Source organism: Chionomys nivalis, chromosome 20 (genome assembly GCF_950005125.1).
Source record: "Chionomys nivalis chromosome 20, mChiNiv1.1, whole genome shotgun sequence".
Classification (NCBI taxonomy): Eukaryota; Metazoa; Chordata; class Mammalia; order Rodentia; family Cricetidae; genus Chionomys; species Chionomys nivalis.
In genome coordinates this window covers 53014456-53030868 of record NC_080105.1, presented here as the reverse complement: position 1 = coordinate 53030868, position 16413 = coordinate 53014456, and the positions used below count along the sequence as shown (strand labels likewise).

The 16413-nt window shown below is 45.2% G+C and overlaps 1 protein-coding gene across 2 annotated transcripts in view; it reads right to left on the bottom strand.

The window, feature by feature from the left end:
* The window catches only part of Csmd1 (CUB and Sushi multiple domains 1), a 1398492-nt gene that overhangs the window by 20929 nt on the left and 1361150 nt on the right, over positions 1-16413 (bottom strand). For both annotated transcript variants that reach the window (XM_057752269.1, XM_057752268.1), the window contains exons 55-62: positions 14776-14964; positions 11560-11733; positions 10218-10400; positions 8140-8316; positions 7412-7591; positions 4438-4611; positions 3624-3797; positions 2373-2446 (exon numbers count right to left, since the gene is read on the bottom strand). In XM_057752269.1, the coding sequence (XP_057608252.1) occupies positions 2373-2446; positions 3624-3797; positions 4438-4611; positions 7412-7591; positions 8140-8316; positions 10218-10400; positions 11560-11733; positions 14776-14964 (1325 nt within the window). The remainder of the gene's footprint in view (positions 1-2372; positions 2447-3623; positions 3798-4437; positions 4612-7411; positions 7592-8139; positions 8317-10217; positions 10401-11559; positions 11734-14775; positions 14965-16413) is intronic.

The window sequence follows — 16413 nt, the reverse complement described above, 5'->3', positions numbered from 1 at the left end:
TCTCAAAAAAATACAAAGAGAGGTCTACATTTCAAAAGTCCCCCTCTTCCATTTATGCCTATTGGTTTATTTTCCCTCCCCTTACTCCCTGTATCTGATATCCTACAGACTGCTCCTCAGGCGAACTGCTTCTGTTGAAGGCTCTAGAGGCTGGCCACCTGCCACGCTCTCCTGGGATCCATCACACCTCAGTGTGTCAAATCTGTGAGCCATGTCTGTTACCTGAACATCTTTCCCATCTGATACCTTCGCTTGTGCCTCATCTCTCTGTCTCCCTCCACCCAGGAGCCCTGCTGTTCTCAGGCCTTTCCCTGAGCCAGAGTCACTGGCCATTCAGTGCTATAGCTCCCTCCACATTCTTTCTCCTGTTCCCACCTAACCAGCAGCGATTTCTAGAAAGCCAGGTTTCTTTTAGACAGTGACCTATGGTCGTGTTTTGGGTACACCCAGCATGCATCATTCCCACACTTGAAACATAACCACAGGCAAGGTAGAGGAAAGAAACAGCTATCACGAGAGAGCTGTCTGCTGAGGGGCAGCTCTGCTGGGGGCTCGCAGCATCCCTGGCATTCCTTTGCACCAAGCAAGAGTCCAAAGATTCCAAAATCTGTCTTCACACACTCTGAGGTTTTAAACTGTTCTTTGTCTTCTCTTGAGTACTAGACTGCACTATTCCTCGCTCCACCTCCACCTCTACTGGGGGATTTTGGAAAAACTATAATTAAAACCATGAGAACCTAGCTAGCATGTTAGACGAGAGACATGCTGGGGGTGTACTCTGCTCATGTGATCAAGTAGCAGTGAGGATTTATAACCCATGGAAAAGAATTCTCCTAAAGATCTAATCAGGAACTGGTACCAATTGGAGAGAAATAACAACCTGCTCCCTTTCCGGCAGGGATGGTTCCTGTCACATATGACCTCTCAGGCTTCCTGATGACACATTGATGGGATACACCAATAGGAAGAGGAAGAGAGCCCCACCATTATCTGTTCAGTAAAGCAGCTTTAGTTGGATATCCCGGCCCACGGGAGCAGACTGTGTACCTGACCTGTCCTGTGACTCTACGGGACAGGGCTGACCAGACAGCTGACAAGTAGCTAGTTGCTCGACTTCTGCAATTAGCCTAACGCAGATGGAGCCTTCCAGAACTTAAGAGGCTCCTTCCTGGAGGTGGTGTTTCAGCACACAGCTCAAGAAAAAATATATCTGGTTCTAATGAAGAAGCAAACTCCAGGGGCGGCTACATCTCCCAGTTCCAGCCTCAGTTTTAAAACGCCATGTCTGTGTCTTTTAAACAATAATGAGTCACGTTGTTGAGAGCTGTCTCTTGTTAATTCCCTTTGAAGGGGGTGAGGCATTTCTCGGTCTTGTTCAGCTTTTTGTGACTCTATACTGTGCCCAGGTAGGCTAAGAAATTCTGAAATTTGTGGTGACCAATAGTAGTTATTTTCCAAGGTGAGTCAATGAGAGCAACACCCATTTATTTTCCAAATGACCAGAAATTTGGAACTGAACATTTACCTGTCAGAAGGCATTTAGCTGAAGCCTGAGGCCGTGCCTGGATCATAATACACAATGCGCCGAATTCAACCCATCTACTGTGAGAATTATTCTGGGGGACTCCAAAGGGAAGTGACAGAATAGCAAGGGAAGATGGATAGTGCCAGTAAAAACAGAAACACTCCAGTGCTCCTGAGAGATAGGATGAAGTGGCAGAGGGAAAAGACTTTTATTCTAGACTGGTGGGGCTATTAACTTGAAAAGAGCAAACGCATCTAACTCTGGGCGTCTGAGTCATGTCACAGACAGCCAGGTGTCACTTGGGAGAAATCACACGAAGGACGGCCGGTGCTTGCCACATCAAATGCATCATCTTCTATTTGAAGTATGTTTCCATTAATTGTAGCAATGATGTACATCATATTAAAGGCAAAAGAACATTTCAAAGCGATGCTCATGTGCCAACAATTGAAGCTGCTTTATAAGATCATCACGAGAACGGGTATTATGGCTAAGCTTGACATGGAACACATGCTGTATTCTGGCTTTTCTTTTCTTTCTGGAAATGTGTATCATTTTCTAATGGTGTTTTTATTTTAATGTCTCCGTACATTCTGACTTGGTAATTGCCCTTTATGTCACTAAACCAAAAGTATGCAGTCACGCGTGCCTCTCAATGAAAACAAACAAAGCCATTGGCACAATGCTAATGGATTGGTGAGTTGGCTTCTGCCTAGAAGTCCTGGTTGAAAGAGTCTTCTGTGCAAACGTGTGATACGCGCATGCCAAGGAATACAGCACTCTACACATGTGATTGCTATCAACTAGGTCTCAAGCCTCCAGGGCACAGAAAAGGAAAGGGAAGTACCTCATATCCTTTAGAGCTATTCTGGATTCCAAAGTGGGGAGTGCCAGGGTCTGGGCAAGCGGTGTGGGCTGGATCTGCAATTCACAATCAAAATTAAATTGTAACACTTTTATTGAAAGAGCCTGCAAAATTAGATAATGCTTTCAAAATGCACATGATATTTTATATGACCTGTTAAAGTAAGTGGCTGCCTCCATCTCCTTGGACATCTTTGATTCTTTATCCTTTTTTAAAGTAGATTTTCAAATTTATACCTAATCTGCACATTCACATCTAATCTGCATATTTGCATTTGTTTGCGAATAGATCATTTTTCCTCACTCTCTGGTGTCTGTCTCTCTGTTGATAGAAACTTGTTCCTGAATATTAAAATCTAGTAAATCATTTACTACTCTGATCTTCTAGTTTGTACAGATTCGCTGTTGCAGTTGCTCATCCATATTAGTCCTCCTTCCTTCCTTCCTTCCCTCCCTCCCTCCCTCCCTCCCTCCCTCCCTCCCTCCCTCCCTCTTTCTTCTTTCTTTCTTTCTTTCTTTCTTTCTTTCTTTCTTTATCATTTTCTTAAGTTTTCAAGGTGAGAATCATATATAATATTCCAGTGGAGAATTCTGGTAATATATCAGGGGCATTTTTCATATGTGTGGGACGTACACAGATAAGTGGGCACATTGTTTCTGTTCCCAGCTGTCCAGAATAACATTGATGGGGCCTTAAAAGTGTTCTCCTAGGTCTCCTGAGAAGTCAAGGAGACACTACTAATCCAAAGCAGTCTGACATGCAGCAGCCTAAAGCCAAATGGCAGGCAATGATCCTGGATTGAAAAGTGTCAAGGAAATTATTTCTAATGCTGCCTTTAGTTTTAGATATAAGCAATTGGATTTCTGAGAACAGCGCTGAGGCGAAAGCTCTTAATTCCTGTACTGTAAATTTGCATAAGAATTGCAAATAATAGTCTCTTTGCTGTGGGGATGGTTGCTAGGGGGATGGTAATCATTGCATCATCCCAAAGACCCCTGCCCTGGTGACAAAGCTGTGAGCCCTGGCTGGAGATGGAGGTGCTTGGGTAGGTAAGAATCCATCAGGCTTCTCAATCAGTTTCCATGGTCTGAAGGAGCTGACCTTCCCTTAGCTGTACTGATTATCGTTTTTCTGACCTGGCTACCATTTAAGACGCAGCTACAAATGAGCCTGCGGACTGTAGTGGCATCAGCCCACAGTCGCCCCTGCGCTCTCGCTGTGCCAGTGCGTTACCTATACAAGTGGGCTGGACTCCGCTCCACGTTCCGTCCGCCTGGCAGGTTCTCCTGGAGGAACCTACCAACACGAACGGGGGTTGGCACTGGATGAAAACCTCAGACTTAAAGGTGAAGCTTTTCCCGCTGAGCCGCCCCTCGGCAGGAGTGCCGGGATCGCCACAGAACACAGCTGGGGAAAGAAACAGGCCGCATCAGCACTCAGCATGCCTGGACCAGGCTAGTCTGTTAAACCTGTTTAGATCCTAGGGCGGCTGCAGAGTCTGCCACTAAACCAGCAAACACCTAAGGAGAAGGTACTGTGATGTCTAATGTTATGGTGATGGCTAATTTTACGTTTAAAAGTTTAAAGTCTCTGTGCCTAAGAGAAATACAAAGCGAAATTAGACATCCAACTGTTAAGGGCTGTTAAGGGTTAAATTTTTTATGGCCATTTCTGTTTCTGTCAATAAGCCTGTTGCTTTGCTTTGCAGGAGATGAACTTCTGCTTGCTAGAACAAATTTGAACTGTATTCTTTGCCTTTATAAACCCCTGACTGAGGTAGCTGGATGCTGTGTTTAGGAATCCCGAGTCCCTGGTATGGAGACTTGGCACCAGTACCTGAACAGAAACCTCTTCTTTGCTATAATCTATTAATGGCTACACTGGTGGATCTCTGAACCACCTCAGACTCCTAATAGCACCTGCCTTTGGCCACACATGCTCACGTCTCAAGTTCACACAATTTGACCACAATCACACACGCTGCTGGAGGTACCTACCCCCACCCCAGTGTCTGTGATCACAGAACACACTCTACCCTCGGACTTACGCAAGCACTGAGGGACTTCCCCTTTCCACACGCCACGCCCTTCACAGGACAGGATGGCCGAGTGGGAGAGCTGGTAGCCGTCCACACAGCTGTAGCTTATGCTGGCACCCCAGCGGAAGTCTGATCCCTCCACCTTCCCGTGTGCCACCAGAGGAGGCTGACTGCATAGGACAGCTGTTGCCAAGAATAAATAGGTCAAATACTGATGGCATACCAGTAGGGCTGTTTATATTCCTCCACCCCCCCGCACTCCCCCCCCACACCGCATCCCTTACTGTGGCTCTTACCATGGCTCTGACCACAGCTTGTGCCATTACACCCATCCTAGAGTTTGCCATAGACCATACCACCTAGCACCAGCCTTAACCTCCACCACCACATCTCCCACAGTGGCTCCTGTCAGCGTTCCTGTTACTAATGCCTTTTTAAAAAAGAAAGAATTCCTGAGGGGAACAGTAGCAACATGAGGGTTTTCCTCCTGCTATTTCTTTCTTAGTTCAGAATAAACATGAAAAAGTAACCATGAAGTCAAACCACAAAGCACTGCAGGATGAAACAGTATTGCAACCCCTGTGCTGGTTACACACATGGCCAAAGGGGAAAAAAATTCTATGTCATTTTACTCCCGATATTAAGAACAAACCTAAGGAGGGCTTGGTCATATAACATCAGTGAAGCTTTCAAATTTATGTTAGAGGTGGCAAGACTTTCTCCTGACATCTATAATTTTATTTATTTAAAGATAGCATATAATTTACCCAAAGATACTCATGCACTTATGAACAGTAATTCTCTAAAGATTTTAATTACATGTATTTTTGTGTGCATATGTGCATGTGAATGCAGGTATCTGTGGAGACCAGAAATGATAGATACTTAGGAGCTAGAGTTACAGGTGGTTCTAAGTACCCAGCATGGGTGCTGGAAACCAAACTTGGCTCCTCTAACAGGGCGATGCACTCTCTCAGCCACTGAACCATCTCCCCAGACACCCTGAATAACTTTTAAAGAGCTAATTCATAAATGTCTGAACACAGTTCTGTGAAATGAGACTTGCTAGAGTTTCATTTGAGTTTGGGGGGGGGGGTTCAGTATTCACTTTCTGGGACACTACAAAGACAAAGCAAGACGTGATGGCTCACAGGTCCATCTGCCGCACTCCAGAGGTTATTATAAAACGGGAAAATTCCCCAAGCAACATGCGAACATCCCCTTTGAAGATGAGAAGCTTCCTGACTCGTGAATCAATGGCACCTTGGGTGGCAGAAGGCAGCAGGGGAGGACATGTTTGCAAGTGTTCATACTCACCCATGCCAGGTCTTGCGGGAAGCACCTGTGGGGCACACAGCCACCAACACATGCACCTAGCAGGGGGAAGTGTGCCCTGGCTCTGACACTCAGCCTTCTGCCCATTTAGTCATTCGCTTAGTGAATACTTCTTGAGAACTTCTCAGGGCTGGTGACTGAGGGGGAACCTGTATTTGTGGACCACCCAGGGAAGGGGTCTAAGTGGGAATAGGATGAACACTAGCGTTCAACAGAGGATACCATGTGAGCAGTGGGGAAAAGGACAAGAAGAGATGGAGTGGGAAGTGGGGTTATCAGGAGGACCCTGTTACTGACTATGGGTAGGATGGGTATTCCTAAAGGAACACAGTGTAGAGATGTACAGAGCAGCCAGAGGGTTAATTCACCGCTTCCCACTGTGAACCTTGACCCAGACATGTCCAACAGAGCTGGAGTATATCATTACACATTCATTTTGTGCCGGTAACAAAGCAAACAAAGAAGAGCGTGAAACCCTTAGACACATCAGGAAGAACAAGGGTGACCCAATAGCATGTCTGGTCGGGGGTGGAGGAACAAGAGCTGTGGGCATCAAGGCATCAAATTCACAGGCTCAAGTGTCCCTCTGAGACCCAGATGACAGCACCATTCCCTAGACCTTCTCAGTGCCCCAGCTCCCACTCTTATGCCCTTGTTCCCAATCAGATAAGGAAAATGCCATGAGTTTATGCATGGCCATCATAGCATCCTAGCCTCTTCCTTTCTTTCCCTTCATGTCCGATGCCAGGTCAGTAAGAGGAGAACAGCACAGTGGGATGCTTCATCTTTTGATTACGGGATCCCTGGTGTCCACAGGACTCTCACAGTCCAGCTTCCCTGTGACCATACCAACCCTACCCCATCTGGCCAGAGCCTACCAGATCACTGAGTGTTAGGCTGTGTAAGCCACAAGCCTTCCTGATCCTTCTTGGTGTATGTCCATCTCCCCTTTTTACATCTGACCCCCCCCTCCCAGAATACTTGGGTGCTGATCCTCCATCTGTATTCTATCGTTGTCAGATGGCCAGTGGTATGCTCCTGCCTCAGCGTTCCTGAAACTAGACTCACCATCATGTCAATCACCTAAGTCCTATCAGCTTATTTATCAACAGTGCCTAAAGCTGCCAGACCCAAACACCTTCTAGGGCAGTGGTTTTACAACCCGTGGGTCAGGACCCCTTTGGGAACTGAATGTCCCTTTCACAGGGGCTGCCCAAGAAAACACAGATCTTACCACTACATTTAAAACAGTAGCAAAATTACAGTTATGAAGTAGCAATGAAATTAATATTATGGCTGGGGGTCACCACAGCCCGAGGAACTGTGATAAAGGACCACAGTATTAGGGAGGTTGAGAACCACTGTTCTAGAGGTAGGACAAGTTACAGGGACCTCACCTTCTCCACTCAGAGAGTTTTTATCTTGAGCCATTCACTGTAGCGCCTCCATAACTCAGTTTCCACATCTCTAAAACTGTTACCAGTGAATCAGGAAAATAAAGTGAGTAGATATTTACGTAGGTTGAGAAGGTTGAGAAGAATTCCAGGGACTCCTGGCTGCTGGGACTGCTTCCTGAGCACAGAATGAATACAGCACTGCCCTGTACAGACTTCTAAACCCACAATGCCAGATAAACAATGGCACACACCTTTGCAGACGGGCCTGCTCTGATTCCAAGTGCCATGTTTGGTACAGCGGATGGTGGGTGATATTGGGGGTTCCATCAGGTAGCCGGGGTTGCATTGATAGCTCACAGTCTTGTTGAAAGTGAAGTCTGTCCCAAACTGGATGCCGTTGGGCAGGGTGCCAGGATCCCCACAACTGATGACTAAGAGGCAGGGAGCAGGAAAGAACCAGACAGATGTAAATTATCATGACAGGAACCAAACCCCGTGAGTGTCCTTCTGGGAAGCAGCAGGGAACCAGAGAGGGGTCCAGCCCCAGAGCACAGATTCCATTCACCTGCTGGCAAGAGGTTGTGTTTGACATTGGAAACTGCTACTCTGTTGATAGGTGGCCGTGTGATTGTCAGCCCTTGCTGTTCCTAATCAGGACACACCCATAGCTACAGACAAGAAGGAAATAGCTTATTTCTTTTGAAACTGGGGGTGGTCTGGAACCAGAGAAACATTGCCTCTCTCTATGGTTCTTTCTTCACTGCAAAGCCTACTTGACCATTTAAATAGCTTCAGCTAGGTATGCCAAAGAAACAGAATCTTAAAGCAGCCAAGAAAACAGGGCATCACAACAAACTTACAATAATCCTTTATCCTGAATGATTTTACAGAATCAATAGATTCAGAAATTCCACTGTCTCCCTCAACTTATGGGCTTCCTGGAACTCCCACCCCTGGCTCCACCTGAGCAGGTACTGACTTGTACAGTCCGGTGCTGTGCCTGTCCACGTCCCGTTGGCTGTGCAGTGCCGAGTCATGAGCCCTGAGGTTTTGTAGCCTTCCCAGCAGGCGTAGATGACAGAGCTGGAGAAGAGGATCCCATCGCTGCTGAGGATCATCCCATTGGTGGGAGTGCCAGGGTTTCCACAGGATACGGCTGTCAGGAAGCAAAGACAGCGGCCCACAAAGGAATAAGCCAGGACCGAAGCTTAAGACAAGGAAGACCAATGAATGTGAGCTCCTGACGGGAATGGGGGAACATCTGTGTGGGATAAATGCAGCCTTTGTCTTATTTGACCCCTCAGATTTATTTGTGATTAGCCACAAAAGTAAAAGCTGTATTTTTACATCTTTTCTGACAAAACATGGATTTTGAAACATTGAAAATCCAAAGCTTTGCTACACTAAGCTCGAACATACTTTTCAGCAATGTAGAATTATCATGAACTTTAGAAAGTATTATATGGTATTAGAGCTCAAAAACAACCTCCTTCATAACATTCTTCATTTGTTTGAAATCTGGAAAAATAAGGCCATATGTTATAACTGTAGCAGAGTTACCTTGGGGAGCAGAAAATACCTCAGGAATGCAGTTAGCTGTGCCTATTAGAACATAGTCTCCCTCACGCTATCAAATCTACCCATGCCTGTACAAATGGCTGTCACATGACTTCACTTTGTGTTGTTCTCAAAAGTATCTTAATGTCCCCTACAGGCTCTGAGACCTCAGTTAATGATGCTCAATGCAACAGGGTAGGACCCTCTTTCAATGTGGGCACCCTAAGTCATCAAGCAGAGGAAATACCTCCTCTACTGGGGACAGATCATAGTGATGGCCTCAATGTGGAGTATTTTGTTCTTTGTATTTGAGACCATTATTGGAATAATTATTGTATTTTCATCTTGGGTCTGTCACAATGATGTGTAGGAGAAGACAGTAAGTCATGAGACTATTACTAGATAGTAATAAGAAGTCTACAGCATGAGACTCTCTGAGAGTGGTTAGTATGTTTGAAAACACTCTTGCATATTTAACTGTTCCACTTTCAAAGCTACTTGAGAACAAAGATGCATATCTCCTTAATTGGAAGAAAGTCAATTTTTACTTCATACAGCATATGCACAGAAGTTCAAGATGAGCTGGTTCTTGTTTACAAAAAAATATAAAGCACACATATCTGTACTTCTCTGCCTATGCCCATGGCAGGCATAACTAATCAATAATAATCCACTTCTGCAATGAATATGATTCTGAACCTACATCTCTACCTAAATCAGATCTTTCAACAATATCCTGCTTGATATTTGTGTTAAATAGTACTTATCAATTTACCCATGGTTCCCTAAAACATGGACATACACTGAGAAGGATCAGGAAGGCTTGTGGCTTACACAGCCTGACACTCAGTGATCGGGTAGGCTCTGGCCAGATGGGTTAGGATGTGGTCACAGGGAAGCTGGACTGTGAGAGTCCTGTAGACACCAGGGATCCACATGGTCAGGACATCCCATAACCAAAAGATGAAGCATCCCCCTGTGTTCTCTTACTGACCTGGTGTCGGACATGAAGAGAAAGAAACCACCCCTACCTCCTATGGAGGTCAGATATACTGACCCAATATGCCACCCAGATTGTAACTTTAGATTGTTTTGCAGCCACTGTGCACGAAGGCACCAGCAGAGTGATGTCAGAAGTGATGGACTCCCTGCCCATAGAGATTCTGTCTTCTGATTGAGCTGCTTCTCCTCATTGCCCCTCAGCCTCCATTCACCTCCAAGATCCATATAACAAGGCATCAGTCACAGGTTAGCATCGGATTAGAAACCCACTTTTGTGTGATAAACATTCAAAGGATAAGAACAAGAGGGATAAGTCCTTTGGACAGTCAGGGACATCGCTAGGGCTCTCTCAGAGTCTTGGTGATACTCTTGAAACTTTTGGGAGAAAGGTTCAAGGGTACAAGTGATCCAATCCTCTAGAGATCCCTCCGGATGCTCCCAGTCACTTTAGGATGAAGAACCAGTGGTTGGGAGAACTGCGGGGCCTGAATCACTCACCTTCACACACAGGCTGTACTCCTGACCAGGACCCATTCACCAGGCACGTGCGCTCGGCAGAGCCCCGCAGCTGGTGTCCCATCTCACAGGAGAAACGCACAAGACTCTTTGTCTTATACTCATCCCCAAGGCGAGACCCATGTGCAGGGGTCCCTGGATCACCACAGAATCCAGGACTGTTTCCTAAGGAGAACAAAACACAGGGGATGTATGCCTTGTTTAGATCACGTTGCTTTGTGTAAAACTTCAAAAGCACTGAAAGCTTTCTTAAATATACCTCTAACACAGGCTATGCTTTTCACAGTACTGTGGCATCTAGGAAGAAATGTTTTCTTTGTCATACTTCCTAACATGGAAGAAACTTAAGACAATGTTTCTCGCCGGGCGGTGGGTGGCGCACGCCTTTAATCCCAGCACTCGGGAGGCAGAGGCAGGCAGATCTCTGGGAGTTCGAGGCCAGCCTGGTCTACAAGAGCTAGTTCCAGGACAGGAACCAAAAAGCTACGGAGAAACCCTGTCTCGAAAATTAAAAAAAAAAAAAAAAGACAATGTTTGTCACTAAATAAAAAATGGTTGAGGAGAGGTGAAATACTGAGATGCATTAACAGCAGCAATCCAGGACAGTGAGTGTGGGAAGCAAGAGAAATGGGGGCCCTAGCGATGTCCCTGACTGTCCAAAGGACCTATCCCTTGTGTGGATACCAGCCACACAGGGACACCACTATTCTTCAGGGAAACATCTAGAGATACTAAGTATTACAGCTCACTTAAAGATCACCCACAGAAAAATTAAGATGTGAAAATGGGTGAGAGAGACCTGCTATACTAGAGGTGAAAATGTGGGAAAACAGAATAGAAGCCAATAAAATATTTAACCAGGATAAGCAAGAGCTCCAGCAGGTTATCTGAAACCCTTGCAGAAGGAAATGCAGAGATAGACCTGCAAGGATGCTGACACAATGACAGGAACCAGGGATAATGATGGAGATGTTGAAGAAGACCATATGGACCTGTGATGTGGTTTAGTGATGGGGTGAGGTTGACATGATGGTGGGTGATCTTGGTGGTGGGGACCAGTAATAATGGTGAGGATGATGCTGGTCATGACTTATGTGGTGTGGCCTATGATAAACTAATGGAGTTGATGATGGAGACCAGTGATGATGGTGAAGATGATGTTGATCTATGGGATAAGGACCAAAGGTTGTGGTGAAGATGTCAATGCTGATACCTCCTATGGTGAGGACCAGAGATGATGGTAATTATCTATACTAGAAGCATATTTTGCATCATTACAGCTATGTGTGGAACTATCCAATGCTTTGAACACAGGGCTCCTTACCTGAGCAATGGGGAAGGGTTCCACTCCAGTGACTATCTTCTTGGCAGACTCTCGTGCTGTTGCCTGTGAGGGTCTGGCCCCCTTTGCAGGAGTACTGGACTGTGGCTCCATATGTAAACAGATCTCCAGTGAGGACAGCATTAGCAGGGACCCCAGGATGCCCACATGATATAGCTGGGGATGAGATTAGAATAAAGGAGGATATATGTCTTGCATAGTAAGGCTCCCATTACAGTGCCCACCCCCTCCATTACCCATTAAGGAACAGGACCCAAGTATGTCCTCTACAGAAAAGAAATGGCCTTTTCCAGACAGCATTTACATACTTAGTTACTGAAAAAAGGAAAGGTAGCGGTGATGTAATTTTTTTGACTTAGGAGAGCTTTGCTTAAAGTTGGAATTTATACATCACCCTTCAAGGAGAGAAAACAGCTGCCTCCCTTTATCTATCTAGCTCTAATTGTAATCTGTGAGAGAAGAAAGGGAATCTTTTTTTCAAGTGAAAACCCATACAATTCCATCAGAACTATTCGCATAACTTCATCAGTTAACATGATAATCATTCAGTTTGCTCCGAGATAAGATTAGATTAAATTTACTTAATTAAGCTCATCTGTCTAGGAGAACCAGCCTAGTGAGCATACTTTTAGTGGGTTGTGATGTAAAATGTGTAAAGTAAAAATAACAAATGAGAAACTAACTCCCCTTCAACACTGTCTAAAAAATCATCTCGGTGGCTTCATTCATGTCTTTAAAATTAGGCCAGACGGAGTCTATAATCTGTGGTAAACATCCTTCATTAGACATGTTCCAGGATCCAGATGAACAGAGTACCGGGTAGGGAAAACTCTCCTTTTCCTCGTGAATTACCTAACGCGGGTAGGGACAGACACACTGCAACGCTTCACGCAGATGACTAGCTGGGTGGAAATTGCCAGGTACTTATTCAAAGGCATGGATTCAATATCAAAGATGAACTCTTTTTGATCACTAGCAGCACAGCAGTGATGAGGACCAGAGAGGAGGAGCTGGAGCTGGAAGGCAGACCCTCCCCTGGGTCCCATTAGCCCTCATTAGCTGTCTAGCTTTAGCACTCGTTCAAGTGCAGACCCACGTTTCATATGGAGTTCTAAAAGGTAGCCAATTAGATCCAAAACACTCAAGTGTTGGGTAAATGGCCAATGCTGGCCGAAATAAGAGAACAAAAGGAAAACAATCCAAGAAAGCAGGCTAAGGCAGCAGAAGGTGATGTTGAGCCTCCCCGGAACATGTCAAGTTCCCCTTTGAGATGCTCCTTCCCACCCTCTTGTTGTTAAGGACAAGAGGGACAAGGAGGGGTAGGAGTGGGGACCAACCAGCCAAGGGACAAGATGTTTGTTAAATACCAGGGCTTGCAGATCAAGCACATTAGCATCAGTACAATGGCTGATGGGAATCTCCCAAGAGCAGGAGAGAACAAGGTCAAAAGGAAGGAAGGAGGAGAGACTGTGGCCCATTCATAGACTAACGCTGAGTACTCAATACTCCCTTTCTTGGTGGAAAGAAACCGCAGTGTCAGAGTCTCTTTCTGTGTAGGGCTGGGGAGGAAAACTCCCTTGAAGTAGGGGATGGGTGAGATGATCCCGTACCTATCCACCCTCAAAGCTCTGCAGCTGGAAGGGAGGAGGCACTTTGTAGCAAGGAAGCTCCTGCCCCAATGCCACCTGTCTCCTGCGCATTACTATGAAGGGGACATTTCATTTTACTGTAAGGACTCCTCTGCTCCTGCCTGAGTTGAGAAACACAGACAGTGGTATTTTCTAAATGGATAGGTTAAATTTGGAAGATGATTCCTTCTGTGCTGCAGGACAGTTTTGCTTTGTTTACAAGGGGGAAACGTTGCACTATGGAGGCATGTATAGACAGATACATTCTCATTCATCTCCATCTTCTTAACCGAGAGGCAGCAAATTCTTTGGGATCTTGGTGACTGTTTAGGTCTTCATCTGTGCAGAAGGGCACCTCTGCCCTTCACAGAACTGTCCTTTCTGATAGCTCCTGTGAGGTTTGTCTAATTTCTGCCAGTTGGGACCACAGTTGGCCACACTGGAAGGGCCGTGGGAGCCAGACCCATTCTCTCCAGCAAGGGCTGCATCTCTGTCATGGATGCTGATCAAGAACCCACTTCAGAGCCCTAGACTGATCCTTCTGTATCCAGAAATTCAGAGCGAGGTTGAGGGGTGAAGACACTGAGATTTATGGCCATCATGATGGAAGGTAATGTGGAAGCCCAAAAATGTGAGCCTATTTCCACCTTGTCTGAAGGTCAGAATTCCAGCTTGTTCAAACCTGTTGCTGCTCCACCCTGACCAAAGGTCAGAGAGGTGGAACTTATTTCTGTTCCTTCAAGGTTATTGTCTGTTTCTACCTCAAACAAAAGTCCCACCTAGATTTAGACCAGGGAGTTCTGCTCTCTCAAGGTTATCGTCAACAGGTGTGGCTAATATCCAGACCTTGTATTTCAAGTATTGAGAAACAGATCTGTTTCTACCTCAAACAAAAGTATAAGAATCCAATTACGTTCCTACCCGCTTAGAGAGATAAGAATGGTTTCCTCCCAGGGAGTGGTTTGCCTACAGAATGTTTTGGTGTAGGGTGTGAGCGTTACTTGTCTTGTTCTAGCAACAGAATGTTTAACTAAGAAAGTAGCCCACAACCTTCAATTGGTCTCTTCATTTCCTTGTATCATGTTAATGCAGTTTTTAAAATCTTATTCCTACCTTTTGGGGTCAGGGTATTTTAAGGTATTTAAATGGCAATTAAACACAGTATTTCAGTATTCACTGGAACTCCCTCCTGGTACTATCCTACATTTCTGTTTTATTATTTTCCTCGCATCTTCATTCTCTTTAATTATTTTTCTAATCCCTATGATCCTACCCAGGTAAGTGGTTTACTTTTCAAAGCTGGTCTCCAGCAAGGTAAAGAGTAAGCCAGTCTCACAGACTAAAGCAGGCAGAGGTTGCTATGCAGAGGTAGAGGTGAGACATCCTTTTCTCCCGTCTCACACTCATTTAGGTTGTATTTGGTGGTTTCTGGCTCACCCGTATTAAGGATTGGCAGACACAGTGACAGGAGAGGGAGAAAGAGTGAAAATTTAGTGTTTACAAGACACTGTGGAAATGCATTTCTATTGCTGCTGTTGCCTTTGGCGCTGTGGCTGAGAAGCCCACTCACCCAGACACTTGGGTAAGGAGCGATCCCACAAGCCATTTGCCATACAGGTCAGGGCAGAAGACCCCAGCAGGTAGAACCCCTTCTTGCAGTGGTACATCACGCTCATCCCATATTCGAAGATCTCCGGAAAGGTCTGCTGTCCATGGCGAACTGCATTTTCCACAAACCCAGGATCCGAACAGTTTACCACTAGAAAACGAAGCATTTCATATAGATGAAGCTTTTATTCCCCAGCCATAAAGAAGAGTAAAGCTACGTCCTCTGGAAGACAAAGAAGCCAATGGTAGATGATCACATTAAGTATATGACACGAGTCTCTGAATGACGACTTTTTGTTTCCTCTTGTTTGCAGGCTATAGATTTCATATGGATACATAAAATCATATATGTATGTAGGACAGGAAAATGTATTTGAAATTGTCCAGGGGACAAAGGGGAACAGAGGGTGGGGCTATAAAACAAGAAACTTAGGGCATGGGGGAATGTGCTCAACATACAATATATAGTTATGTGAAAATTCCCTATGTAAGCAGAATCTTATACAATGAATTTACAATGAATTTAAAAATAACTTCATAAATTACAACAGGAAACAAGCAAACAAAGAAGCAAAATCCTATACCAAAGTGCAAAAGAAAGTAAGTTTAAAATCAATTAGATAGTTTATGAAGGCAAAAGTTGATCTGGGAACCTCCTCATGAATTTCTGATTCTCCTGTTGGTTGTATTTATTCTTTGTTATAGACATGTCGAGCATCAGATTGGCTACTATTATAGTTTTGAAGTTATGAGGCCAATCTATTTCCTAAAAACATGCTTCTTCAATATACATTTTAAACCAATTTTCTTCCTAAGTTTTTACATTCTAAAAATGTAATGTAATGGCGCTGGTTTGAATAGGTTTTTTAGAGTACAGTGTTTGAGATCTGGGACACGCTTATTATTTAGCCACACCCAACCTATACATATTTATGTGTGCCCCTAAAGGAACGGTGCTGTCAATACACCGTGACGGCAGCTGAAAACGGCAGTTCTCCCATCAGCGCCGCATGGAAATGTAGGTTAGGCCACCTCTGATGGGAACCCTCTTGCCTCCGGAGGAGAGGAAAATATTCTCAGCGGTACAGGACACGCTCTGGTTATGCTGAATGGCTTCCATTAGCCCAAATGCCCATGGGCATCTTGGGAGGAATTAGCAGCAGGCATCCTCAGGTGCAAACTAGCAAATGGCCTGATTACCTCGCACTTCCCCTACCATGCCAGCGAATGGGACAGCTGCCATGGAGCAAGCACCCTCTCCAGATATGTCTGGCTCAGAAAAGGGCTGTGCACAGAATTCTCAACAGCCACTGCCCACGGTGGGCTCTGGAAGTTGAAAGCAAACCTATCTCAGTGGATGGGTTTGATTCACTTGCTGGGATGGGGGAGGGCAGGTCCAGGCAGAGATGGGGTTCATCAAGACCCTTTGGCGCTATGGAACAATGTTCTCTGAATTTCATGAAGCACTTGAGTTTATGGATGAGAGCTTTGATTTCCCTGAGCTAAAGAAATATTTATGGATCTGAGGAGGATATGTGTTAAGGCCCCACGGCGCACTGTTTCTATAACCAAGATGTAACCCAAGAGCTAACCTAGCAGG